Below are 27,664 nucleotides of genomic sequence, written 5' to 3'. Positions count from 1 at the left end.
CCACTTTAGGGATTGACGAACCATTACATATCAAAAGGAGGAAAGTAATAAAACCAGGCTTTATACATAGTCCGTGGAAGAGCGCCTATATTCGACAACACAGAATTGATACCAACTGGCGGCGAGGAGAACTTAAATCGCCTAAGGTAAGTTGCTGGGCTGTGTGCAGGGTGCCATGAACTAAGCAGGATCCACTCGGGTTATTTTTTTTCCTTCAGACAAGTCAAACTAGCCATGCACAAAAAGCAGTGCGTCGTGACAGAAAGGCGGTCATTTGTATGTTAGCTTACCACGTTTTTACATTAATCTTTGAGCACCATATTAGCAAATCAGAATGTTTATGCAGCAAAACTCTTTCGCTGCTGTTCTAAAAAATTCCGTAGAATTTGGTGAAGGGCTGTGCACGTGCCAGTCTTCGTGAGGGAGATAATCCACAGACTTGGTTGGAAATACTTATATTTAAAATCAAACACACACATTTGTGGAGCTGGGCTATGTACCAACACAAAAATATTCCATAACTATTCTGCCATCATTTCATGCTTTATTTATAGATATTCTTAAAAATTGAGCAACAGGAGACAGTAATTTTGTTCCACGTTAAGATTTTTTTTTAAACATTGAAATATTTAATGACATTGATTTCAGATTCTCATTATGGCTTTTCCAATAGAAAGATATGAAGCAATACCTACAGCCCATTTTAAAATAAATTAACAGCTGTCTAATCAAACCCGGTATTGAGCTAGCAGTCAGAACCATGAAAAAAAACATATTCATATCCTTTTAGCCAATTTCCTTGTCTTGATTCCTGTACAACAAAACAGTAAGAACAAAAAGATTCCTGTGAAAAACCTATGGATCTGTCCTGCTGTTTATTTGGCCGTGACTCGTCTATGTCTGCAGCAGTGACTCTGTGTTTCTTGCCTTGATATGCCACATCAAGTTATCTTGGAATTATTATTAAAATTACAGCCTCGGGCATTAGCCAAATGCCCATTTCATTTCGCTGAACATCTTGAGAAATGCTCAAATGTCTTAAATAAAGGCATTCCTTGTTCCTTCTCATTCTCTGTATTGTGATAACTGTGCCATATTTCAGTATAATATACCGAATTGCAGTTTTTCTCAAATCACATATTGAAGATCCTACTTCTGCAGGGTACTGTTCCAATCCACATTTCCAGCCTTTAAATGATCGCTTTTTTTTGTATTTAATTTAGCTTACGGTTTATAGTTTTTGACTTTGGTGCAGCTTCACATTTAATAGATTACAGCGTTTGGTTGGAAAGGAGAAAAATAGGCATGTTTGGTCTTGACCATAGAAGTACAAATATGCAGTAAATAATACAATGCTATCATTTGTGTTCAAGATTGGTGAAGCTCAAAACATATCTTAAAAGGTGGAAGTCTAAGGGGGGAGAAAAAAAAAGAATTAAAAAATAAAGAGAGGGAATAACTGCAGAGGAATTGAGCAGTGTCCAGCAACTAATTTTTCCTACCTTCATTACTCACTTATCCTGGTACTTGTAGGAGGTGTAAAATCCCTACGGTATGCTTGACAAGCAGTGCAGCATTATTCCACAGAAGAAGGAAAATACCTTCTTTGGTCCCAGCTGGCAGTAAATGAGACTTGACACAGAGGATTAAGGGGCCGTATGATTATTGAAGCAACTCTAGCATTTTATAATTTATGAACCAGAATGGCACTTTGTTTCTGCCGCTTATCTCTGATCTCCTGAGTTCAGTTGTGGGTGCACATTGTTGTGTTCTTCGCTGCCAGGTGCTCAAAGGCCATGATGACCACGTGATCACATGCCTTCAGTTCTGCGGGAACCGAATAGTGAGCGGCTCTGATGACAATACATTAAAAGTTTGGTCAGCAGTTACCGGCAAGGTAAGTTGATGACATGGATGGATTCCTTAGGAAACGGGCTACCAGTTAGCACTTGGATACGGGTTGAAAATATCACTGTTTTGCCTGACCACACCCAGCGTGGTGTTTGGGGCTGCCTGGTGAAAGATTCAGGAAAATGAATGGTAGACATTTGGGTCATCTCCTCCTGCACAGAGACTGGTTCAAAAAAGTCACCTTGATGTGAAATTACAATGCTGCTCATGCTACCGCTGGCATATATCCTTGTTCTCTTGGCAATTCTTCTATTCTCGTGGAGTCATTTGTGACATGGATTCTAAAGAATTTGGACAGATACGTTGCTTTATCTTCCTTAAAGCTTAATTTAGCCTCGTTTTACTCCTCTAGATCTCACTTGTCTTCTATCATTCTTTCTGTTGTTTTTAAGTTATTGAAATGGTGTGTTGATTTTACTGGCTCTGTTTTCAAATGCAGTTTGTTTTTCATTCTAAGCTGCTATACTGCTGAGCCACAGGAAAAAAAAAAAAGTGTAACTTGCTTTAGGTTTAAATATTTCCTATTAAATTAGATCCAGCTCAGGCAGGAATTTAATAAGCTTCAATAATTTAATTTTGGCTTAGAGAAGCAAAACAATATGTGCAATCAAAAAGACAGTACTGAGCATTTCACTCATGTTAGAACATCACAGCTACTCAGCAAACAGCTCCATATAGCTATAGAAAAGGCCACAGAGCAATAGTATTTTTTCCCATCTAAACTAGTATGATATAGACTTTGTATTGTTTTAACAGTATATAGTTATTTGAACACAGGACAGTTTTTGAGATTAACTTGACGATGTTCAAGTTGAACATGTAAAAGATTTGTCCTTGCATGCCTAATAATGCCTTGACAAGGTTATAAATACTACAGTGGGAAAGAATAAAATACGAAGCAATAGGCAGCCTCTCCCTGCCTCTCCTGGCTTTCCTGCTACAAACTGTCTAATGAAGGAAGCCATGGTAAATTTTTCATATTTTAACTGAAAAAGCAGGCTAAACTGAGATGAAAAATAGTTGCTTTCTATATACAGTCCTCTCAAAAGCAAAATGTTCTTTTAAATGTATCAAATTGATCGTGGTAGCATAACTTAGCAATTGATTTTAAGTAATTTTTGTGAAAGTAATTCAAATCCTAATGTGACTATTTACCCTAAACCTTAGAGGTTTAGGTATTGTATGGGAAAAAGGGCTGTATTAGCCCTTACGCTTACTGGTAGTGAAGAATTAATAAAATAAAAAGAACCCTGGAGGTTGGTCTTCACAAATGAACATGACTGAATAATCCCCTTGACAGATGTAAAGCCCAGAATAAGGATTCTGTGTTCTTACTGCTTTAGAAGGATGATTTCTTAAAATATGAACAAATCAGTGGAAAGTTACTTAAAAAAAAAAAAAAAAAAGTTGGAGAGCTGTAGAAGTGAAACACAGTTATGAAATAAAAAGATGGAATTGCTAGGAGTGAATTAAGTTAGGAAGCAGGAATTGCAGAAAACTGGTAGAAGGTAGATATTAAAGAACTGGAAATGTATGCACAGCAGAAGAGCAAGGAATTTAAGTATGTTTGTTAGAAAGGATATCACAGTAGAAATTAGTGTACTGTTGATTGCTGATGCAGAAAAAGTACTTACGTTTGGAGAAAATTCATATGATGGAAATCCAGCATGCAGCCATGGTGGAATATCTCAGCAGAAATTTGAAAGGGCATTAAAAACAACCACCAAAGCTGGGGAGTATTTTATTACAGCTGATTCACAGGGCTGCATTGGCTGTATTCTATGATTGGTTTCTAAAGTTACCTGTGGGGTAAAATAGGTGGGGTTTTTTTTCAACAGAAGAAAGCTAGAATGTATCAATATTTAGCACTGAGTGAACTGGAAGGCTGGGCTTTTAGGATACCTTATCTCAGATTAAAAATAAAAATATTGGACTATGTAAAAAGGAGTTGTTTAATGCAGAAGGGCCATGGATATTAATGCCACTTAGCAGTAGATTACAGAAAAAGAGATCATCGGACTGTCTTGACCACTGCCGATGTGGGTACAGGTTGGCCTGATAAAAATAATAGTGCTGAAATAGATGGCTGTCTGCACTGCAAGACAGTATCCCATGACAGAACTAAAGAAAACAGAGCAATGCAAAAATCAACATGGCACATGTTTAAATGGGTTAGAAAGCGGGTAATTAGCGAGATCATGTTATTAATGTAAATGCAGAATCTGTATGGAGTATCTTTCTAGAGGGGTCTTGCAAGGATCTGTTCTTGTCTGTACTAATTAGCACTTACTGCTGCTCGATGAAAGTGCATATATACAGTCATTACTTGTAAGGAATACAGACAGAGATGGAGACAAAACATTGTTGCAGAGTGGGCGAGGTTTTATACAAGAAGGTGTGAGCAATCACTCTTCCTACGTGGTGAAAAATCATGTCACACAGGCAGTATCAAAGAAGGCTGGCCGTGTGTGTGTAATGTGGGATTCTCTCCTGGGCACAGTGATGTCTGTAGAAGGTTGGAAATGTGATTTCATGGTGTTGATGCTGTGGCAGTAGCTTACAGAATGTGCTGTTTCTTGGATAAATGAGCAGAAATAAGAGAATAGTTTATAGATTGGTGGTAAAACTACTAAGTGAACGCTCCCTCCAATTCTAACGCTTATGCTTCAGAAACATATTGGAAACCTGCAGTGACTCAGAAAAACTGCCAAGATGAAGACTCAAGGCTACAAAATGCATCTCGTAGAACTTCGCATAGACAGTCTACCAAAAGCAAGATTATAGGGAAAGTTCCTTATAGTCCAATTACCTGCAGTGGAGAGAAAAACTTAATGGGCGTTTTCTAACAGATTGAAGCACAAAGCAATCTCCAGGAGCCTTCTGCCTATGAGCGGCTACTGTTAGCTCCTTGATTACTATTGCTAAAACTTCTGTTGAAGTCTGTCAAAACAGTAACTGAGCCACACATTTCTTTTCAGTGCTTGAGAACATTAGTTGGACATACAGGTGGAGTCTGGTCATCACAGATGAGGGACAACATCATCATCAGTGGATCTACAGACCGGACTTTGAAAGTCTGGAACGCTGAGACTGGAGAATGCATACATACTTTGTACGGACACACCTCCACGGTGCGCTGCATGCATCTGCACGAGAAGAGGTAACTCTCTGTCCAAAGCTACAGCCACTGCCTGGCTTCTCAGCTGCACTCTGTTTACAGAAACGCTTGTTAAATTGGGGTGTCTGATCAGACGCTGAGTGAAATACAGAACAGGCGGGACATCCAAACTAAAGTACATCAGTTGACTAAGGGAGGAGATGATTAATAGAAGCAAAAGCATAAAAATATTAATTAAAGAACAGGAAACTAAGGGTTAATTAAGATTAAGGGTTAATATTTAATTAAAATATTAATTAAAGAACAGAAAACTAAAACTAAGAACAGAAAACTTTTACCTTGTTCCAAAACTCATTCTTCGTTACAACCTGATCCAGTCTACCACATTGAATAATTTATTCTTAGCTTTTTGTAAATGTTACCCAACTTTCACTCATTTTGCAGAGTGACTTAAGTATTGTTGGTGTGGTACTTTATTAAAATTTTAGTTTACTGTATCATAATTTCTGCAATAGAAATCCATGTCTTGATTCAAGGAACGCTGGCAGAGCTACTTGCCTTGGCTGTGGTATGGTGCTGTTGTCAGAGTGCCCGTTGGTTACATTTCTTCTTTTTTGAAGAATGCTGACGTTTTTCTTTATCTGTGCCATTAATATTAATTCCTTCTCACTTTTGTGCTTGCCTAAAAAGGCTTAGAAGTATAAACTGAAAAAAAGCAAGCAGAGTAATCGTTCCTTTGCTAAAAGTATAACTTCTAAAGATCTTCTTTAATTGTCATAATTAGTTAATTCAGTCATTTAAGCAGGATGCTCAAAGTGCTAATTTGAACTCGGCATATTCATAAGCTTTCGTGGATGGATACAATGGTCCACATAGTTTCTCATGGCATCATTTTGCTGTTCAGAACTGAAGTGCTTTTTAAATAGAGATTGCTAATTATATCAAATAGATCCTGGAGAGACGAGTAGAGCAAGGAAGAAGCACACTCAAGTCATTTGCAACCCTAATAAAATGTCATGCCAAACCAGATCTTCGGTGGCTAGTGGACAAATGCTACCTCGTGTCCCAGATGAAAACTCATAACTGATTTATAACCATCTCATTGTTTTAATGCTTTTATTTCCAACACTAAATATAGGAGGGGTTTTCTTGTTCCTCCAGAGTGGTGAGTGGTTCTCGAGATGCTACACTGAGAGTTTGGGACATAGAGACGGGCCAGTGTTTACATGTTCTGATGGGCCACGTGGCTGCAGTTCGATGCGTTCAGTATGATGGCAGAAGGGTTGTAAGTGGTGCATATGATTTTATGGTCAAAGTGTGGGATCCAGAGACCGAGACCTGTCTGCACACGCTGCAAGGGCATACTAACAGAGTCTATTCATTACAGGTAAGTGATTTTCATACGCTGCTTATATGAACACAGTGTATTTCACCTCTGTTATTACATTGTGAATACCTGCTCCAGAATTATATGGGCCAGAAGAATACTGGGGCATCTGTGACGTTCCCCTTTCCCATTTTTTCATCTTTGTTATATGTTGCCTCAATTTAGAGGCTGTGTTGTTTTCCTTTTCTTTTCTTTTCTTTTTTTTTTTTTTAGAAGAGTACTTTTAAAGCCCGTAATGCAATGAAGCCCAAATCTCTGTCCTGGCAAGTCACTTACTTTTGTAGGGCTTGGGGTTGTTTGTTAGGTGTTTTTAAAATTTTCTGTCTATTTTGGAGGCATGCTTTTGGTTTCCTTAAAAGAAGTTCTAATGTTACTATTTAAATACATTAGATAATACAGTATTTGAAAATGTGCCAGAAACCCCATTGGATTAATGTTCTGAATTAAGCAAATCTGTTTATCCTTATTTTGTAGTCACATCCTCTAGTTCCAAACTGTAATTCACAATAAGGATGAACCTAAAATGTAATGCCCTGACTTAAGGCTTTATTTTACTAGTTCTGAGCAAAGGTTGTATCTACAGTTCTGAGGCTTTGTCAGCAGAGATACGTTACTGTAGGTACAGATCATTCTTGGTACCACTGTATGGCATGGCCAGTTTACCTCTCGCCTGACTTCACCAGAGTTATGCTGGCAAAGTCAGACACAGACCTCACATAGACTCTTCTTACCTTTACTATTCCAAAAGATCATCTTGTTCATTCACGGAGTGAAAGCATCATTTCCAGGCACTGAAAGGAGAAAGAAATTAATTTCATGCTTGTGCCTGTTCTCATTGCAATCTGGCAGAACTCAAAAAAGAAATTAACAACAAATACAGTTCACAACTGGGAAACTGCATTCGACATGTAACTAGTCTGGTTTGTGGCACAGAAAATGAAGCTCTGCTGCAGACATTTTTCTTGAATGCTTTCATCAAAAGGTGCTTTTCACCATAATAGATCAAATGGTTTTCTTTTGAGAAATATATAGTAAAATTTATCAAAAATCACCATCCCTTCTCTTACATTCATGCACTGTGGAGTATTTGAGACAAGCAGCAAACAGGTTAAAAATGCTGCACTACCTACCTCATATTATGGTTTTAATCTCATCTGGTCCAGTTTGGGAATGCTGTGTGTTATCTTCACTGGTGGCTCCTGTTCCAGTTGGCGAATATACATGTCTTACTCTACTAATGCAGTAATAGTGGGCCAAATAATTGGGTTATGTCGCACACGCTGGTAGTATATAGAGCTTGTCAGTGGAACTTGGAGGGGGCAGAAGGCTACAGGTTCTTACAGTTTTAGGACATTCCAATTCATTGAAATTGAAGGTGAGCTCCTGCTGAAACAGTCCGTAAATAGAATAATGAGGCTGAACAGTGCGCCTGTCTTCCCCAGCCCTGCCTCATAGTGGGTTCTCTTACATTTCAGTATGTCCCCATTTGTGGTCCCCCAAACAATTGTTAGAGATCTTTATGCAACAATTTAAAGAGTACTAATCAGGTTGCCTTTTCTTAGTCACCTCTTTCTTAGTTGCCTTTGACATAGCCCACAGATAGTCAGGACCCTCAGAAAACACAGTACAACCACTGATCCGAACCACTGTCTATTTAACTGCAGCAATATTGAAGTAGTTTGTCTGGACGCTCAGCCTTAAAGCTCTCTTTCTGAATACTTTATGCACGTAGGATACAGTTAAATGACAGGAGAGGGAGAAAAAAGTCTTTTTTTTTTTTTTTTTCCTCATCAGTCTTTCTTTAAGTCCAGCTTAGGAAATAAAAACATTCTGTAGTATTTCATCCAGCAAGTGTGCTGGCTACTCACCATTCCTGATCCCTTTATCCAAACTCAAATTAGTTCACGTGCCTTTTTGAAAGTACAGTGCAGAAAACAGGATGCAAAATTCTAGTCAAAGTCTTAGCAATGCTTGCTGTAATGGAAGAGTTATTTTATGTGTATTGTATACCATATCCCTATTTTGGATACCAGAGTGCGTGTTTTTTAGTACATTTTCACTGGAAATGCTATGTTTTCCAGTCAGCAGTCTGCATGTGCCAGTCACTCCCTCAATCTTCTGAACCAAAGTGCCACTCAGCCATGACTACAGGTAGAGAGCTAACTGTTCTAAGATGCAAGAGGTTTTACAAAAAGAAGCAGTCAGATAGCTGGGTTCTCTCTTCTCTGTGACTAGGTACCAGTAAGCCCACATGGACAAACAGTGTTAGTTTGCTTTGGCTATCCCAGGCTGCAGTTTTACCCTCGTGTATTCTTGGGCAAGCTCAGATCTTCATAATTCTCTCTTGACTTTTACATCCTTCCCTTTGGGTCAGGTTCTACCATTTTGAATATCATACAAATCCTAATGAAAATACTAAATGCCAGGCCCGCAAGAGCTCTTACTGATATGTCTAACTACCCTGTGAACTATATTGTGAACTGATAGTATCCCTGCACCAAGTACTGTTTGTTAGTTCCTTCTGTAAATTGAAGTTATGCTGACTTTGCTGCTGTAATTCTCCAATCTCCCATCCTTGAATAAAGAAAGAAATCGTACCTGCCATCTGAAGGCTTGTCTGTCTTCCATGAGTTCTCAAAATAGCATCAGATGTCTCTAGGATGGTCTTAAAACAACTTTGCTGTATGTGTGTTTTTTCTCCATTCTAGCGGAAGCTCGTATTCAGTTGTCACTGGTGTTAGCCTACACTCAGATGGCTGAGGACTGAAGCAAAAAAAAAGCTAAATAGCCTTAAATAGCCTCATCTGGCATTTCTTTTTCTTCTCAATCAGCTTAAATGAGCTTTAAAAAATCTTTTTGCCTTCCTTTTTTTTTTTTTTTAAATATTAAACAAAATAGCGTTTTGCCATCTTTAATGGCTCCTGCTCATTTTATCTCGTTTTGTGCTCTGCCTTTCTGATTTTGTCCTGGTGTACTCCTTTGTACGCATCTATTGATCTCATTTCTGCTTTTGTACAATTCCCTGTACTTCAACCAAGTAGGTCTTGGTAATTTACTGCACTTCCTGTCTTTCCTTTAGACAGGGATAGTTTGTGTCTTTAAGAAGGTGCCAACTCTCCTGAACTCTTCTTCCCCTTAGAGATACATAAAAACCTCATGGGAAGGAAGTCTCAATTTATTGAAGTATTCCTCCTTGAAGCCCACTGTTTTTATTCTACCGCTCTTTTTCCTTCCTTTTGGGAGAACCCTGACTCATGTCATCGTCACTCACTCAGGTTACTTTTCACCTCTATTTTCTCTACATGCTCCATCTCTCGGTCAGAAGTATCTAATCTCTTAGCTGATTTCTCTGTGTGTTCATCTTCTACATATTTTTACTTTGCATATCACTACATGCCCAGAAAATCCAGAATTTGAACATCTATGTTAGCATACGTACTTTTCCCAGCAGTGAGTAGGAAGTTAAAAGTTCCTTACTGCACACAACTATGATGACAAAAGGTTTGACCCAGCATTTTTCAATTCCTTTCCTTCTGTTTTCCTGTATTGTTTTTATATAGCTGTTATTTCCTTTCTCCAGCTTAAAGTCCCTCTGACTTGTGGAAAAGGTTTGGCTGTTAACTTATTTATTAGGACAACAACAGCCTCTTCCTGTTGTATGCTGCAGCAGTCAGGATTCTTTTCTCTTTAACAGTTGTATTTTATTTGAAAGACCAATAGTTCAGTGTCTTCCTCCTCCAGCTGAGTAACCCATAGGCTGCCACTAACCCAAAGACACTGCCACTAATCACCAGCTCCAGTATCAAGCACAGCCATATCTATACAGACTGAAATGCAATTTCCAAATATATTATGTATATCTGATGTTGCACTTAGTGAATTAAATGCTTAATAGCCCTACCTTCATAGAGAGCATTGTAAGATCCTAATATAATTGTTTATAATAGATTTACCTTTCTTGTAGTTTGATGGTATCCATGTGGTGAGCGGATCTCTTGACACCTCCATCCGAGTTTGGGATGTGGAGACAGGAAACTGCATTCACACACTCACAGGCCACCAGTCTTTGACAAGTGGAATGGAACTTAAGGACAATATACTCGTGTCTGGGAACGCTGATTCTACAGTCAAAATCTGGGACATTAAAACAGGACAATGTTTACAGACATTGCAAGGTGAGCTTAAACTACCATAATATAAATCAAGCTGCCTGCAGTAATCTGTGCTGCAGATCCTATATAAAACCTTCTAACCATTTCATACAAAGAAACAAACACGGACCATTTACAACTTAAATATCATTTTTCTGATGACAGCTGTATGATCTTCCTCTGAATTAGAGGAATTTCATCTAATCTATTCAAATCACTTGCCTATTATGAAAGGCAGATGGCCTGAACTGAGAGAAATTTGCAGTGAGTGTATTAGCCTAATAAGCCACAGAAATATGTAGGAAATGACATCTCAAAACAGTCAGTCGACGTATTATTTAGGGGTCACTTGGATGTTTCAGAGCCTACTGATTAATTGGATTGGGAGGCAAAGCACACTGTCTATTGCAATAAATCAAAAGAAAAGAGTGGAAGATGTTTTCACTTTTTCAGTGAGAAGAAAGATTTTGGTTTCCATTTTTACAGTTGCCACTGATGCATCACGCAGACCAGCATGTTATTTTGTTCCCTCTTCAGAAAAAGTCACATATCGTATCCAGCAATGCTGGCTGCAGCAGAAAATTAAACTTCACTGGAAAAGCAGGCTGCTGTTTTAACAGTTTATATGTCTTTGTATGTCCCTCAGTACTTACCGGTAGAGTAATCCCATAATAACACTTCAAAGGGACTTGGAGAAAAACATGCGTCGTGGTCACCTCATTCTGCACGGCTAAGTTCATTTCCATGAATTTCCAAGCATGCACTTTTGTCCTGCTGTGCGTGTGCAACAAAACAAGATCACTGTAACAAAGAAGTATTGGGGGCATTTCGCTTTTTGAAAACAGAAGGCAAGGTTCTGTACCTTTTAAAGCACAAAAACAGGGATAACACATCTAAGAGAAACAGCTGTACTCAAGTGGATGGGTATTTACGTTATGTGCAGCGCTGTCTGTCACTGCTTTCCCGTTAGAAACAAAAATGTTCTGGTTTGCTCTTCTAGGTCCCAACAAGCATCAGAGCGCTGTGACCTGTTTACAGTTCAACAAGAACTTTGTAATTACCAGCTCAGATGATGGGACTGTAAAACTTTGGGACTTGAAAACGGGTGAATTTATCCGAAATCTAGTTACATTGGAGAGCGGGGGAAGCGGAGGCGTCGTGTGGCGGATCAGAGCTTCCAACACAAAGCTGGTGTGCGCCGTCGGGAGCCGGAACGGGACTGAGGAAACAAAGCTGCTGGTGTTGGACTTTGACGTGGATATGAAGTGAAGGGCAGAAAGATGAATTTGTCCAAACGTGTAGACGATGTTCTCCTTTCCCTCCCCCTGAAAAAAAAAAAAAAAAGAAAAAAAAAAAGAAAAGAAAGAAAAAAAGAAAAAAAAGAAAAAGGAAAAAAATCCCTTGTCCTTGGTGGTGCAGGATGTTGGCTTGGGGCAACAGATCCTAAAGACCTACAGACTACGAAGGAGAAGACAACGATAACAAACTCTGACTGACAAGAGAGGCATTCGCTGTCTCGTCACATAAAATGGCAACACCTTCGACCGGGGCAGCTTTGCAAAAACACAACTTCTGAAATGAAACCAGGTGCAATTATTTCTTTACTTTCCTCCAGCTGCTTCCATGAGCAATCTGGAGGTTAAAAAAAAAAAAAAGTTACAGTTCTTGTTACCAGGTTATTTTACTACAGAGATCCTTAAGGAAGCTGCACATGCACGCCTGCTGGTACCCCCTGGCCCCCTCAGCAAGGCGCCCTCCCGGCCCCGCTCTGAGCAGGGTCCCTCCCAGCCTCCGTGAGCGGCTGCCGGCTGACTTCAAAAACCAGAGAGCGTCTGCAATGAAACCAACCGCAAAACAAAGAGAGTCCATTCCTGGTGTGGAAAAGCTAAAATAGTACTGTGAATTGTTTTGTGCAGTTTTATCAGAGCTTTTTCTTTTTCTTTTTTTTTCTTTTCTTCCTTTTTTTTTGCCAACCATTGCCAACGTCAATCACAGTATTAGCCTCTGTTTAATCTACTTACCGTTGCTTCCATCTACACTCTTCAACGCCTAAGTTGCTCTGAGGTGGCAAAGTTGTCCTGGGTTCTGAGAGTCCTCTGACGGATTTAATTCGCAACGCTGGTGCTAGAAGTAGGTCTTCAATTACGGGATTGTTTTCCCACCCCTGTACTGTATTCCCAGTGGCCAAACTTATTTATGCTGCTAAATGAAAGAAAGAAAAAGCAAATTATTTTTTTTTATTTTTTTTTTTCTGCTGTGACGTTTTAGTCCCAGACTGAATTCCAAATTTGCTCTAGTTTGGTTACAGAAAAAGACTTTTTGCCACTGAAACTTGAGCCAACTGTGCCTCTAAGAGGCTGAGAGTGGAAGAGTTTCAGACAATTAAAGAGTGAAGTTTGCCTGCAAATAAAGAATTGAGTGTGTGTGCAAAGCTTATTTTCTTTTTTTCTGGGCAAAAATTAAAACACATTCCTTAGAACAAAGCTATTGCAGCCTGTTCTGTGGGGAAATTTTTTCTTTGTGAGGGCTGTGGTGAATGGAATGAACACAAAAAAAAATTTAAAAAAACTGACAAAATTTTTAAAAAAGATTATAAAACACAAAAATGAAAATAAAGTTGCTGGTCAGTCGTAGTGTTTTACAGTATTTGAGAAAAAAAAAACAACTGTTACAGTTATTGCTGGGAGGAACTGACAGAGCAAAAACTTACGTTTTTGTAAAGATGTCACATGCAAACACGATGAGAAATGAAAGAGTCAAACAGTTTGCCTCATTCTCCAAGAGCCACAACTCAAGCTGAACTGTGAAAGTGGTTTAACACTGTATCCTAGGCGATCTTTTTTCCTCCTTTTTTTTTTTTGTTTTGTTTTGTTTTTTGTTTTATTTATAGTCTGATTTAAAACAATCAGATTCCAGTTGGTTAATTTTAGTTATGTAACAACCTGACGTGATGGAGGAAAACAGCGTTTAAAGGGACTGTGTCTATGGTTTGATTCACTTAGAAATTTTATTTTCTTATAACTTAAGTGCAATAAAATGTGTTTTTTCATGTTAGTCTGTCTTGCTTTTTCTGTTTCTCATAGTTACTTTAATGCCACATCGCCTGTGACCCCCAAAGCTCAGCCGAGCACCACAGCAGGCCTCGCGGTGCTGCACTGCCACAGACGGCTGTGTGAACATCCCTGCTGCTGTGCAGCGTGGGATTGGCCTCCAACAAGCTGGCGGTAAGGCCAGGGCCTTCCCATTGCCAGGGGCTGGCCAGGATTGGACTCGAGGGGGGAGTGAGCTATAAAAAGCTTCTCACGTACATAAACCTTCTCCCAATAGCATCCTGTTACTGCATCTCAAATTGAAAATTGTCCTATTATTTATGGATTTCAATCAATTGATTGCAGTCTCAATACATCCACAAATGCAACTAAAAGTCAAAGTGAGGATTCCAGAAGAGCTTGAAACAAAGACAATGACACAAACCCCCACAGCATTCAAGATCAGCCCGCTAGCAGCTCTTTCAGAAACTGTGCTAAGTCCCCAGCTCTCAGAAACCTACCAGAAGAAGCATCCCTTTCTCTCTAAATCTCCTGGATCAACATCTTTCCTGTTTCGGGCATACAACTCACTTTCCCTACAGAAAACTGCCATCTAAAAAAAAAAAGAGAGAGAGAAGAAAGTATATGCACGAAAGAGAAAAATATACATCAAATGTCTATCTGCTTACCCAAATGTAGTTCTAATTCCCACATTATGCAAAACAAGTAATGATGAAGGAGCACACTTCCATCTGGCCTCTAGAGATTAAAAAGCCATGCAGCATCACTCAGCAGCTGCAGATTGTAAATATCTGTTCACTGAGTTGGTGTTTAAGAAAAAAAAAAAATAGCAAGCACTGACACACAGAACTATGATCGTCCAAGTTGTTACGTCAAAACAACAAAAGAGCTCATCCTGTCAGCCAGAAGGGCAGCGTACGGATAGCCAGAACTTCAGGGAGCAGCTCAGGCGTGCACCTTCCGGGCTGCGAGAAGTGCTCGGCCCTGGGCAGGTCCTGAGCTGGGCACTTTGCTCTGCTGAGCAAGCAGGCAGGGCTCGGCCACATGGGAATGGGGCATCAGCCCGGGCCGAACTCCTCGTGGTAGTAAGCGGGGGAAAATACGAAACGTTACTGCAGGGAACTGAGCAATGGCTTTTAAGATTGTGTCATTTTCTTCTACAATTTGTAAAAATTGCAACAACATGTTTTCAAAGTTGCCTGGGCAGTTGCCTACCTGTGCAGGAGGACAAGAGGCTTCTAAATAATGTTATGCTGGAGGGCAGGGATACAAATCAGGGCAGAAAAGAGAAATGAATGAAGAGGAAGAACGGCATCCAGACAGGCTCAAGCTGCGTGTAAGTACACTTTAAGCAGCCAATATGACCAGGATCAAAGTGAGCTTAACCAGAATTCAGAGGTCTTCCAGGTAATAGAGCAGTTCCAAAGCTACCGTACGTTCAAATCAATGCAGACCAACTTGAACCTGTTGAGCAAACCACATTTAGAGCTTCCGTCATCCCAGATGCAGATTAATAAAAGCCCTGTATTGCCAGCAAAGCCAAAGTGTGATAGACTGTCACATATTAAATACAAAAATCAGCACGGTGCTGTTTAAAAGGCTTTTCCCCTTCAATAAAAAGACTTTGTAAAGCAAATTGTGTTGGCACTGTAAAGTCTTCTATTTTGCTACACAGTTGGTTTAGGTTCATAGGCATCCATGTTGCTTACAAGGCACGTGAACAATGTCGCTCAGCAAGCAGAAATTTGTTAAATTATTCAAGTGACAGCATTTCCAAACGGGCCTGTAGCAAACACGTCATTCGTAAGGAAGCATTCGAGCACTTTTTCCTTATGGTTTCCTTATTACCCTCTTTATGTTGACATACTGACGATAACACTACGAGTTCACTTCGTAAGGAGGCTTCAGCTCAGCAGCAAATGCTCCGGTTGAGACTGCTGAGGAGCCGTATCGTCTTCGTTTGGGGCGATTCGATTTTTTGGGTGGGTATTTTTCTTTTCCTAATAGAAGTATCTGTGAGTACTGGTGTAAGACTGGAACTGCCTCATGCTCTCAGTATGCATGCACTTCTTGAATCTAGTGGCTTATTCATTGTGGATTATAGCATAATGATATCTGCAGCTATCCCGGAGAGATAATTGCGTGAGAGTTTCTGGAGCCTTAGCCTCTTGTTTTACCACTGATTCATTTCTTTCTGCTTTAGCCCCAGAAAGAGCTTCCTCATTTTCTACTGTGTCTGAAGCCAAGTCAACAACACTAAAAGATGGGGCTTTTTTTTAATAGCTATTATTCTTTTTTGGGCCTCGATTTTAGCTAGCAGTGATTAAGTCAGAACTAGCACTGCCACCTCCTCTAAGATGCTGTTCCCATGGGCTCACATATGCGTTCACTTGGTCAGGAGCTAAAACCTGATGTTTAACACCTGTGTCTAAACCAGCCTGTAGCAGAGCTCTGTGAGCCTCCCTGCAGAGCATGGTGCAGGATTCCTTTGGGGTATCAGCAGCAGCTCCTGATTAAACACCTCAAAAATACACCCCTGTGGACATTAGGTCTTTGGGATCAACAGAATGGTGCTCCAGCATGGCTTCTGCTCACACCTCTAATGGCTGGCAAGGGCATAGCCCAAACCTTAACCAAGCAGGCCTCCAACAACCCTCTCCTGCAGCACTCGTGGCTCCTGATAAGCAGCCAGCTCTCATCCAAACATCAGGAACAGAAAAACAGAATCCACCAGCCAGCACTATGGAGGTTTTGCCAAAGATAAAAGGGCAAATGCCTTCATCTGTCTTTCAGTACACTTTCTGGGGAGTTTGTTCTGATCTGCTCGTGGAATCCAGTTTAAAATATCATCCCTCACTGTCTGGCCAAAATGTTCTACTGGGAAGTCAGCACCTGAATCACTCAGAAAAGGAAATCATTACATTCTGCAAAGAGGTAGGCTAAAGATCCAGACTGTTAACAGTCATGAGAAAAATGACTTGAGTCACTCTGACCAAACAACTGTGAATTACTTGAAGGGCAATATCCAACTTCGCTGACCGCTGAATCCTTAATGCAAGTGGGAATATTATCTTTCCATCTCCTGGTATTCTATCTAAAGCCTTTCTCCCTCACCTTGATACTGTGCAAAGGCACACGTCGTGTGACTGTGTTCAGTATTTGATGAAGTTTGACTACAGACCATAAATATATGATACATATATTAGGTTGTTCAACTTTTCTTCTAAAATCTGCATATATTCAAACATTTTCCAGTGATACGTTTCCTTAATCATCACAGCAGATTTATGAATAACTGTTCTAACAGGAAAGCTGTTTCAGGTCCCTTCTGCAACAGTCTGACAAAACTAGCTGTCCCCAAAAATCCAGCAGCCTTTCAGCTCGCTGATCAGCTTGCCAAATGGCCCAGTAGCTCCAGGAGTACTTCAGAGAAAAGAAATGATGCATTGTGCTACCACAGTGCGCACTGCTGAGGTGAAACGCTGCAGCACTCTGCGACTGCAGCCGCCTACAATCCAATGGCTTTATGCCCACGTACACACTGCATTGCTCTAGCCCGGGCAGGACAGGAGAGTCCTCCAAAATCATGACTAAGCATCATCTGGCTAGGACAGAATCTCCCACCAACTAGAGGTGGCAGAACTCATTAATCACAGAGCTTTCCACACAAGAGCCTGGCAGCACAGAAGAATCCAGTGGTGTTTTTAAATGACACACCGTACAGGACAACGGAGGGCGAGCAGACTTGGCCTTGGCCAAAGGCATCCTCCAGCTCTCCTCCTTTGTCCTCACCTCTGCCTTGCTCAGATCCAGCTTCATCCACCTGATCCCTCTTCACAAGCTGGTTTGTCCCAGCCCTACACAGCAGCAATGATCTTGGTAACAGAAAACGAGTAATTTGTCCTCTGCATCTCTCTCTGCTGCAGAAGTCAGCTCTATACTTTCTGCAATGTTTTGTGCAGGGACAGCACGATCTCAGTCTAACACTAAATGCTTCAAGGGAGTCCATGAAGATGAGAATGCATCATTAGCCTAGAGTGAAACGTTTGTCATCAGCACTGCTGAAAAGATTTCCACCTTGAGACTAGACTGAAAATAATTTTCTTGGCCTAGTGCAATCAGACAAGCTTCAAGTTGGTTTCAATTCCTTAATTTTTCAAACACAAAGCTTTCAATGCCACAAACCTCATCTGTCCGGGTGCCTCCATGACTGACTGCATAACAGGCACATTCTGTGAGCAGGATCGCGAGTCTTGCTGCCTTGAACCCGAGGGAGGGAACAAACATGGAAGGTCTGTGTAAGCTGGATCAGAAATGACCTATGAAAATCAGAGAAAGACAGGTGCAATGAATTAGGGGCTTCTTCTGTCAAAAAAAAAACTCACCCATGCAAGTTCTACAACTGGCACGGGGCTGTTTCAACATCCTCATCAACAAAGCACAGGTGTTCTTTATGAAGCACTCATTCTGGCTGGCCTGTAGTCAAGAACACAACCAACCACGTTAGCTCTGACTTGCACGAACTTCTCATGCCCGGGGCGGGTTGTTTGATGGGCAGGGGAACGTCTGGCCCGCCGCGCCAGCCAGCTGAGGCACAGGTTTCGCACGGTGCTTGCAGTGCGTTATCCGAGAACGCTTTGTTCTTTTAATTTAAAACAGGAAACAAGGAATGTAGGAGATCCAAAAACTTCAAAGGCAGTTTCCATTGCCAAAGGAGCTGCGTTTTGACTCAGTTCGGCTTCTAGATTAAATATTCAAATCTGACAGTGTGGGAAGATGCTTACACCTTCAAGAGGCTCAAAGATTTCTAAGGAATTGAGGCATTCAGATTAGTTGGCTGTAAATTTCAGTGTGGTAAGCTGAGCAGTAGAAGTGTTCCTAAATGGGAGTTTTATTTTGAGCTTCTCAGTTTGAAATGAATTTCTAATAATACCACAGCTTTGCAGACACATACGCAACGTAAAGCATGCTCCCTTTACCATGATATTCAGAAGATCTGAGTAGTACATTTCCCTCTGTTTTCAAACTCCCATTAGCTTTTAGGTTTCCTGATACATTTAATTGCTGATTTTGAATGTTCACGTTGTAGTTCTGAAAAATGAAGAACTCAAAAGCTGCACACTAGAAGGACTCCAAAGTTTTTCCCTCAGACTGTTTAATGCTACCTGACTGCCTTCGCATCCCTCCTGTCAATTCTCAGCTTACGGGAGTCAATGTTTCTATTAGGCACCATATGCATTTTCCCAGGCAATCAAGATTTGTAGAAATGTTACGCTGCTGTCCCCAGTGGAAAAGTTTCTTGATGTTTTTCTGCTGGTGTTACTAATGCACATTTAGCACATGCTTTGGGCATGCCCTGGATGCCCCCTCCGCTACCTTGCTGACTACTGCCACACTTGTGATATCCCATTTCATCCAAACCAACACAGCAGCACAATGTTCCTGATGCCCACACAATTTGCTATTACGTTTCAAGAGCAACGTTTCAACTGATCTGCCCAGGTTCACCCGCTACCAGCAGGTAGCAGACCTCCCTGTGCTTCACTTTTGGCCATAAGGCAGAATAGGAAGAACCTGGGGCAGAGGAGCGGTAAGATGGAGGAATACCCCCAGACGTGAGGCAGCCACTAATGCAGCCATCTGTTTGTGTGCCTAAATGGGATACGGCCCCACTAAGCCCACAGGCCTCCAATTTTAGTTCAGAAAGTCAGCATTACAACTTGTATTTTAAAAAGCATTTTATAAAGGTTTCAAGTATGCATTCATTTCTAAATTAATGCTTCACATTTATTTAGAAATGAATGCATCTTGAAACACCTCTTGCTTTACATACTTAAAAAAAATAAAAAAATCTTGCAACAAACTGTTTTCCTCTGCCTTCTTCCCTCATTTTCTCTTTTCTTTGGCACTTCAGTTTCCCCGTGTTTTACTTCCTCCTTTGTCCTGTCCCTGTGCTTTTCTTTTCATGCTTTATCATTCGTGCCCCATTTTTCACATTTTTTTTTCCCTTCCTCATCTTTCCCCACTCCCAGCCCTTCTCCTTCATTAAAGCTGTCACAGCCAGCTTCTCCCTCCTGCTTCCGCCCAACATCTGAGCTGGCACACCGGAGTCTTTTTCACACCACTCTATAGATGTAAGGTGCACAGGAGATAGATAAGACTGATGGGAAGCAAATGCAGAGCTCTCTGGGAAAAAAAAAAATCATTTATCTGCTTCAGCATTAAGGACCTAATGCTCCACCCTCCACAGCCCACAGACAACCCACGTGGTGAGGCAGCAGTGGGATCAGACCCTCTGAGCATGGCCCGGTTTGCCACTAATTTCACAAACAACTGAGCAACAAGGATTGCCCAATTCAATCCTCGTTAAGCAAAATGTACTAGCTCTCAGTGAAACAAAAACATGTATTATTTTGCTCCTTTGGAAATCTAATGTGGAAAGGCATTTTTGAAAGCATTCCTCACTAGGAAACATGCATGCTTTTCTGTATATCTGCAGAATTCATAAAATACTGTTGGTAAAAAGTCTCCAAGGTGAGTACAGAAGCTGTCATGCCAACAGGTGCCTCTTTGTTTCATAAAGCCGTGCAGAAATAAGGATTGGAGGCTGCAGACGAAGCCATATTCCGAACCCGACAGCAGTGGCGGATTTTCCTTCCGGTGGTACCACGGCAGCACAGCTGGGGCAGCGCGGTCTGTCAGGGCACGTTAGCAATCATACACAAAGCACGTCTAAAGCAATCTAGCACACGTTTCTCACTAATTCTTAATACACAGTGACAGCGTAGGCAATAAAAGCTCCAGAGCCAGTGTAGGATGTGGCCACGCATTGGGTACCCTGCTGGTGAAATTTAGCTGTGGCATGCTGTATATCCTGCTGAAAAAAGCCAGGGACATGCAGCACCTCTCTGAGGTTTGGCTTCTGCATAGTGTTAAGCCAGCATAACTTAATCCAAAGAGATCAACAGCTGGTAAGAAGGACACAAACTGTCCAAAGCAACAAAGGCTCAGATAAGACATGCAGGTCTTTGCAGGACAGAAGGCAGTGAGACCAACCAAACAATCACACCGCAACAGCAACAAACCAACAAAACTCAAACCCAAAGCCACACAGCTTTCATCTCCCTGTTTCATTTCAGCCTAATAACAGCGTTACCAATTGCAGGTGACCTCCTCTCCTTGCAAATGCATGCCCAACCCTACCCACCATGAGCCCAATGCATACTGCGCTCACAGACTGTATGTAGAAAGGTAAGAAGGATTTACCGTACATTTCGTTTTCCTTTTTGCTCATTTTACTCAAGCATTTTGCTTTTGTTTCCACTGTTCTACAAACAGGCAGAACAGCCACTGCCACGTTTCTCCATGGCTAGAACAAAGCAGGCAATACATTGGTGTTGCTGCTTATCCTTTCAGGGGCGAAGAATCATTGCATCAGGGAAAATAAGTCAGAATTAGGCGGAGGTTCAAAGCCCGAAAAGCACAGCATGTGAGCAGCGCTGTGTTCTGAACTCCTGAGGGAAGGAGCTGTCCCCACTGACAGCCTCACCCCGCACAGCCACCACACACCAGCAGCTAAAGCAGCAGCGAAGGCAACAGGAGCTTACCCACAGACAGAAGGAGTGCATCAGACAAGAAAAACCCATGGGTCCAATACCAGCTCTTAGTGGGTCTAATGCATGCTCTTAGAGAGTCCACACAGTCTTCCCCCTGTGTTATCCAACTTATCTGACGGCACATGACAAATAAAACTGCTCTGACAGGAAGACAAGAGTTCCCCTCACCTTTGACCCTCCAAACAACTTCTGCTTTCTAATTAACACCAGTCCTCTGTGCTCACAGCTGGAGCTCCAGCTTTCGGCAGGAGGGAAGGGCCCTCCTCCCGTACTAGTGGGCACAGGAAAGGGCTGCAGCCACCTCCCGCCACCCCCCATGACCCACACGGTCTCACTGAAGATAAAAGGACCTCTTTCTCCACAGCTCTTCCCTAAAAATTCAGAATATTGCCCCTAAAAATTGTTCTTTCTGTCAGATTGGTAATTTAGGTAAAAGCAATTTAGGTGAGACAAAAGAGACTGCCTCGCAGGACCTACCATTCTTTTAGCTGTGATAAAAAGGAAGGAATCACATCTCAGACATAAAAGCAATGAAATGACAGTGCCAATACTTCGCACCGAGCCCAAATGCACGTTGCCTACGTTTTAAGATTCCTCTCCTGCACCCAGATAAGAGGCACAGAGACAACAGACCGTGAAGCTCACGTGGTATTTTTCCCTTTCAGGAGAAACAGCTATTTCAACCTGTCCTTCCCACGAAATGCAAAGAGCCTACTCAGTGCAACCCTTGTCTCTCTTTCTGCCAGATGAGGATTACATTTTTGCAGTACCCTCGGAGAGCTGTGCGTGTCTTTGAGAGCCACTCCAGTTTGGAGGCCCGCTGCGGGAGGCAGCGTCTTTTGAGATCAGTGTTTGGTAGCGAGAGCTTCTTCCTGCCCACATTTCCACCTCACATGTTCTCAGACATTTTCCGGCATCCACCCAATGTGCACTGAGCAGTGAGCAATTGAGAGTTCAAGCAAATGATATGGAGGAATGGATAATTAGCCCCTAGGAATGCATCCAGCTACAGTTATACTCCATGAAGGTTAGAGACCCAATTCCTCCTCAATTAAATCTGATACTGAAGGAATTTATAGGGCTTTATTCAAGCTACTAATTCTCAATTTTACTGCAAACAATTTACAATCAAATGAAGTGAAAGCTAGAAGCAAAGAGTACATTAATGACTTAATTTTCCTTTTGCATTTCTCTTCATTTTATCTTCCAGTGAAGACCAATCTTAAAATTAGGATAATATGCCAGTAAATATTATATATATTTTTTCTTTTAGTTATTACTGCATGAAAGCTGAATTGCTTCTGTGAACTTCAGCATTTCCTTCTGCCGAGGACAGTGTTGTATCACCAACACTGGGAGAATGGAGGAGTGGTGGGAGAATATCACCACTTCCCGGCCTGAAAACGCATATGCTAACAAAGCAGTGCAAAAGGTATCATAGTATCTGAAGAGAAAACCTAGTGTCCTGGGCTAGCAACGTGCAAACTGTGAATTACACAGCCACGTGTGTGCACTATAAGATGCGACTTGGGAACACAGTAACAACTCTGTCAAAAAGGAAGCATGAATAGCAAAGCAGTTTTTGCAACACTCCACTGGCGCTTTGGCAACACTATGAGAGATGTAGGTGCGGCTAAATAAGTGAATCCGCAGGGTCATTCACCCTTATACAGAAAGAGCAGAGGGACCGTGAACCGCCACTGAGGCTGGCAGCACGATTAGGAAGGGCTGTGCGAGGCGCGTGCCCTCGACCTCCCAAGCAGCAGCGCTGAGGGAGGCAGTGCAGCCGATCACTTGCTCTCGCCTCAGAACTCTTGGCAAAGGCGGGGAGCGAAACGCAACTGCAGCTTCACATCAGCCCTGCAGCTGCCTCATGGAGGTCGGTTCTCCAGTGCTAGGCGGAGCAGCTGGAAGATACCAAATGCCAACGGCCCGGGGCTACGGCAGCTTGTCCACGGGCACAGAAATTACCCAGGCACTCTTCCTGTCCTCCCATCCTCACAACTGCATAGCCATTAACCTAAAAGCTTTCCACTCCCTAATAAATATTTCAATTGTTTATCTAAGCTAATCTATTTTAAGGGTTTAAATTAGCTAACCTACATTTTGGCACTAGAGCAAGGCAAAAAAGCTTCCAGAAAATATCCGTGAACAGTGCTGGTGAAAAATAAATTTGCCAACTGCTTTGGCAATATATTGCCAAATGAGATATTAGACTAAATAGGTGAAGGCGTAAGTGGAAGATGAACCGAGACATACAAGGAAAGAACCACTGTAGGACTGTTCATTCGGTGCCCATCACCTTAACGTGGGAAAACCAAACAAGGATTCACAGGGCAGGCACCCAAAGACACCGAGAGATCTAAAACACAGAGAAGATAGAAAAGCTTTACATGAGATCTACAAATATTTGAAGGGTTTGAAGACAGGAATTTTGTGGGTTCAAATAAAGAGAAAAATCTAAACAGCAGGTAGAAATTAAGAAAAAACAGACCATGGGGATAAAGATGTTTCACAGTAAAATCTGATAGGCAATGAAATGGTTTCCCAAAGCAAGAAGCTGAAGTTTGAAAAAACTTCTTTTTAAAGGTGCATCAGAAAAAAATACCCAAATAACATTTTTGATTTGAAAAGATGGAAAACATGTAAAGCTGCAAATCACTGAGAATAGAAGCGCACATGCTTTTAAAGATTAGACGTCAGCAAGAAAATCTCTCACTGATGATATACCAAGAGATAGCAGCACTGGTCTAAAGCTTTTCCCACTTGTAGTATGCATTTCTGCTTCCTTCCCCCGACAAGCCAATATTGACTATTTCCCCCATGCAGCAAAGTGGGACATGTTCTAGCAACGTGCAATTACTCTCTGGAATGCAAACAGTACTTCTGACACGCTGCGGTAATCTCAACAGTGGCCTCTAATGGAAGTTGTCTGCTTATTCCCATTTCCACTGGGACAGCAGCCTGCGATGCGACTTGAATGTCAGCCTGGGCTAGACTGTACCCATGAGACTCTAGAACTGTTCAGCGTGTTGAAAAAGTCATTTTAAGAAACATAAGTTCTTTATCCCTACTTGACTCCATGCCAAGGGAGTCACACAAAAACCTCAGGATGTTTCACTGCTATAGATTATGTAACAGCTACTTTTCTGAAACCTCATTTACAATTCTCAGTTGTTCAAAAAACAGCAACTAAACCCTCTTGATAATTAGCAAATCTTCCCTCTGGTAATTAAGAAACTGAAAAAACCTAACATGCTTTCTCAGATTCCTTATTTTCCTCCCCTACAACTGCAGAACTGTTGCACTCCAAGCAAACTTGGTTTCTTTTTTCTTTGCTTCTTATGTGATGGCATAGTCAGACCTGTTCCTTTCTGAACCTCTGCCCTATGTCATTAGTAACAGCTCTCTGCTATTCTAAGTACCAACTTCCTTTAATCCCTTAATTAATTTAACCACATTCTAAATAGCACTTAGCTCTCTTCTGGGACTCCAAGATATGTGCTTTATTAGGACAGCCCCGCACAAAGTGCACTTTCTAAGCCCATGACATCCATGTTACCCTCACTCCCTGGCAGCTTCAACGCTGGTGGATTTTTCTGCTAGGAGGCAAAAATCACAGCCTTCTCTAGTTTCTCTAGCAATACCAAGGGCTGAAAAAGGACCAGATCACCTCTCGTGACTCCTTTTTGGAAGAGAAGCCATAGGTCTAGTGACACTGAAGTCTCCAAGTGGCTATACAAAAAGCTGAATGTCTTTTTTTTTTTTTTTTTTTTCCTCCTAATAAAGGTCTGAAAAGGTATCTGGAAAGTAAGGAAGCACCCCTTACAGAATATAGCCAGAAGTTCTCAGCCAAACACCTCCAAGTGCTTTAAGGAAATACTACTATCATTATCTTCATTTTGCAGCTGGAAAAGCAGAAGCATGAAAAGGAAATGCCGACCTCAGCATCATCACCTCAACTATGATTTCCTGACATTGTCCACTTCATTTGAAAGAGACAAATCCATTCTTGATCCAGATTTATTTAACAGGTAATAAAATAGATTCCAGAGAACTTGGCCTTCTTTTATGTAGAAGAAACAAAAGTTCATATAACATCGGTTTCGTCTGCACAAAATTCAAGATTATATGCCCTGATCTCCCTAGTCTCTATAGAGCTTCAGTGGGAGAGTGGTTAGAGAGAAAAACTGAGCCTAGAAAAATGGAGTGCATTACTTTAGCCTCACTCGACATAACCGTACTTCAAATTCTAGAGTGATACTCTTGACCTAACTGAAGTTCCTACTGATTTCAGTGGGGCAAGGTTTTTACCTCTTAGCTTGTGGTAAAGGGAAGGAAAACAGATCACTTTCTAAAGGCACATTAAAGAAGTACTGCATTTGAAGGAAAGGAAAGTTAAGTCAAAGAATATTTCATGTAAACTTGGTGAGCTCATTTCCCAGATGAGCTAGATATCTGCTGAGCTTGCCTTAAAGGGCAAAAAGCAAAGATGGCTTCACCTCACAAATGTGGCCTGGGGCACAGTTAGGATGATTTACTTTGAGACAGTTTAAATGCTCTTGGCTTATTCTGAGTAGAGATCACGTCTCCTGACAGCCAAAGATACTGAGGCACTGAGGCTAGGTCAGAACCTGGCTTCAAATCTCTGGAATAAAACAGAAAAGGTACATCACAAACAGCTGAAAAGGACAACATCCTTCATCTTAAAAACTATCAAAGAACAGCTTTGTTAGGTAGCAGGAGGGCAGTAATAATAATTAAAAATAACACATTAGCTGAAAGGTTGAAAAATCTTTCTACACTATCTGACACCTACAATCAGGTAATGACAAGCAAGTGTTAAGTAAAAAGGGTCAGCCAGATATAAGCAATGGCAACAACCTTGTGAGAGAGGTGTCTTCAAGAATTTATAGAAGACAAAGTGTTACTTAAATGCAGAGAGGCAGTTATACAGAGAAGAAAGAACAGAGAGAATCAGATTTCAATGCATCTATCTGTAATTGGTGAGGTTAGGAATAACAATGATTTAATCTACAGGCATGGACTGGATAGCAAGGTGATTTGTAACAGTCATCACAAACGACATCAATCCAAACATTACTAGAAAACCTACTGATGATGCCTTAACCTACCTCAGGCAATATTTTTGTAGAGAATCAAGGGGAATATGAGTAGCGTAAAGCCACCACCAGCTGAAAAACTGTATTTCAAAGATAGCTGTCCCTAGCTTTTTGTCTTACTGAGACTCATAGAATGCAACCATTTCATCAATGCCTTGGATGATGCAATGCTCTTGCTGTGTTTGCAGACCACATCAATTTGGAAAGGTCAAGAAGTGCTGGAGAACAGGATTAGAATTCCAAAGAATTCTAAGAAAATGGAGAAGTGGTCTGAAATAAATAGGATGTGCCTTGGTAAAGACAAACGCAAAGCGTAATACTTCAGATCTTGTCAGCTGGCTGAAGGTCAGAACAATCAACTTCACAAATACTGGATGCAAAATCACTGGCTGGGAGACAGAAAAGGACCTGGGGGACTAAAACAGCTCAGGAATCAAACATCAATCAACACTGTCACACAGCTAAAAGAAGAAAAATAAAAACCAAAACATTACAGTGCTAAGTGCTATCAAAGCCTCCTCTAAGTAGTTTGTTCAGTTCAGGACTCTACATTTCATAAAATCTATGGAGTGCACACCACTTAGAGTTTACAGGAGACAAGAATGAGAAATGTCCAGTCAGCAGGCCCTTTGAGCTAACACGAAGAATGAGAGGTGCTCCATCTGAGGAAGAGAGAAACCGAGAAAGAAGCTAATGTGTAAATAACATGCACGCAGCACGGCTGCAAAGAGGAAGAAGTAAAATGTCCTATGTGCTCAGGGGTAAAAGAAAACTACCTGTGAATTAAATATGCTGCTTAGAGATCTTGCTTAATTTCTATCAAGGAAATCTCTTAGAAAAGGTTAGCTAAACACCTAGAAGCAATATTTCAGGTAAAGCTGAACTGCCCTGGAGATGGAGACTAAAAAAAAATAATCTTGAGGTCTCCATATTACATTATTCTTATGATAGACCCTAGATTTTAGACTGCTGCATATGATTCACTGGGCTTATCCATCTTTTATAAATGACTGTTTTCAAAGTGTTTTCTCTCTTCAGAAAGCGCACAATTTTCTTAGCTCTGGTGATAATTCCCCCATCATTTCTATGTACAGAAGCATATACTTTATAACTTTGCTCTGCAGACTTGCACATTTGAAGAGCATGCACTATTCATGACACTATCCTGGCTTAGTAAAGCACGGAGCCAACAATGCTCTGAGAAAAACAAGAGGGAACAGAGTCAGCAGTGCTTGTGTATGGAATGGGAATGCAGACTGGGAAGAGGAAGAAAGAGAAAGAAAAATGAAAAAAAAGGAAAAACAGAAC

The 27,664-nt window shown here is 41.2% G+C and overlaps 1 protein-coding gene and 2 long non-coding RNA genes across 8 annotated transcripts in view; 1 reads left to right on the top strand and 2 right to left on the bottom strand.

Moving 5' to 3' along the window:
* Positions 1 to 13,621, top strand: part of FBXW7 (F-box and WD repeat domain containing 7) — a 165,902-nt gene extending 152,281 nt beyond the window's left edge. For all 4 annotated transcript variants that reach the window (NM_001349722.3, XM_040698905.2, XM_040698906.2 and 1 more), the window contains 6 exons: positions 10 to 146; positions 1,784 to 1,897; positions 4,890 to 5,071; positions 6,191 to 6,416; positions 10,381 to 10,591; positions 11,568 to 13,621. In NM_001349722.3, coding sequence (NP_001336651.1) covers positions 10 to 146; positions 1,784 to 1,897; positions 4,890 to 5,071; positions 6,191 to 6,416; positions 10,381 to 10,591; positions 11,568 to 11,836 — 1,139 coding nt within the window. In that variant the 3' untranslated portion in view covers positions 11,837 to 13,621. The remainder of the gene's footprint in view (positions 1 to 9; positions 147 to 1,783; positions 1,898 to 4,889; positions 5,072 to 6,190; positions 6,417 to 10,380; positions 10,592 to 11,567) is intronic.
* On the bottom strand, positions 5,068 to 10,550 carry LOC107051775. 2 transcript variants are annotated; one of them, XR_005859154.2, is made up of 5 exons: positions 10,370 to 10,550; positions 9,015 to 9,179; positions 7,547 to 7,799; positions 7,148 to 7,207; positions 5,068 to 5,734 (listed from the first exon to the last, which is right to left on the bottom strand). It is a non-coding gene; the product is annotated as an uncharacterized LOC107051775 (long non-coding RNA). The 2 variants fall into 2 exon arrangements; XR_001463653.3 differs by lacking the exons at positions 9,015 to 9,179; positions 10,370 to 10,550 and having other exon boundaries at positions 7,547 to 8,160.
* Positions 12,475 to 27,664, bottom strand: part of LOC107051776 — a 202,190-nt gene continuing 187,000 nt past the window's right edge. The window contains exons 4-6 of one of the 2 annotated variants that reach the window (XR_006939289.1): positions 17,803 to 17,936; positions 14,833 to 15,081; positions 12,475 to 14,209 (exon numbers count right to left, since the gene is read on the bottom strand). This is a non-coding gene — a long non-coding RNA (uncharacterized LOC107051776). Of the gene's footprint in view, positions 15,082 to 17,802; positions 17,937 to 27,664 lie in introns of both variants that reach the window. The other variant, XR_001463654.4, reaches the window with a different exon arrangement.

The sequence above is a fragment of the Gallus gallus genome, chromosome 4 (genome assembly GCF_016699485.2).
Source record: "Gallus gallus isolate bGalGal1 chromosome 4, bGalGal1.mat.broiler.GRCg7b, whole genome shotgun sequence".
NCBI classification, from domain to species: Eukaryota; Metazoa; Chordata; class Aves; order Galliformes; family Phasianidae; genus Gallus; species Gallus gallus.
The sequence above is the reverse complement of the archived record's forward strand: the minus strand, read 5'-3'. Positions and strand labels throughout refer to the sequence as shown.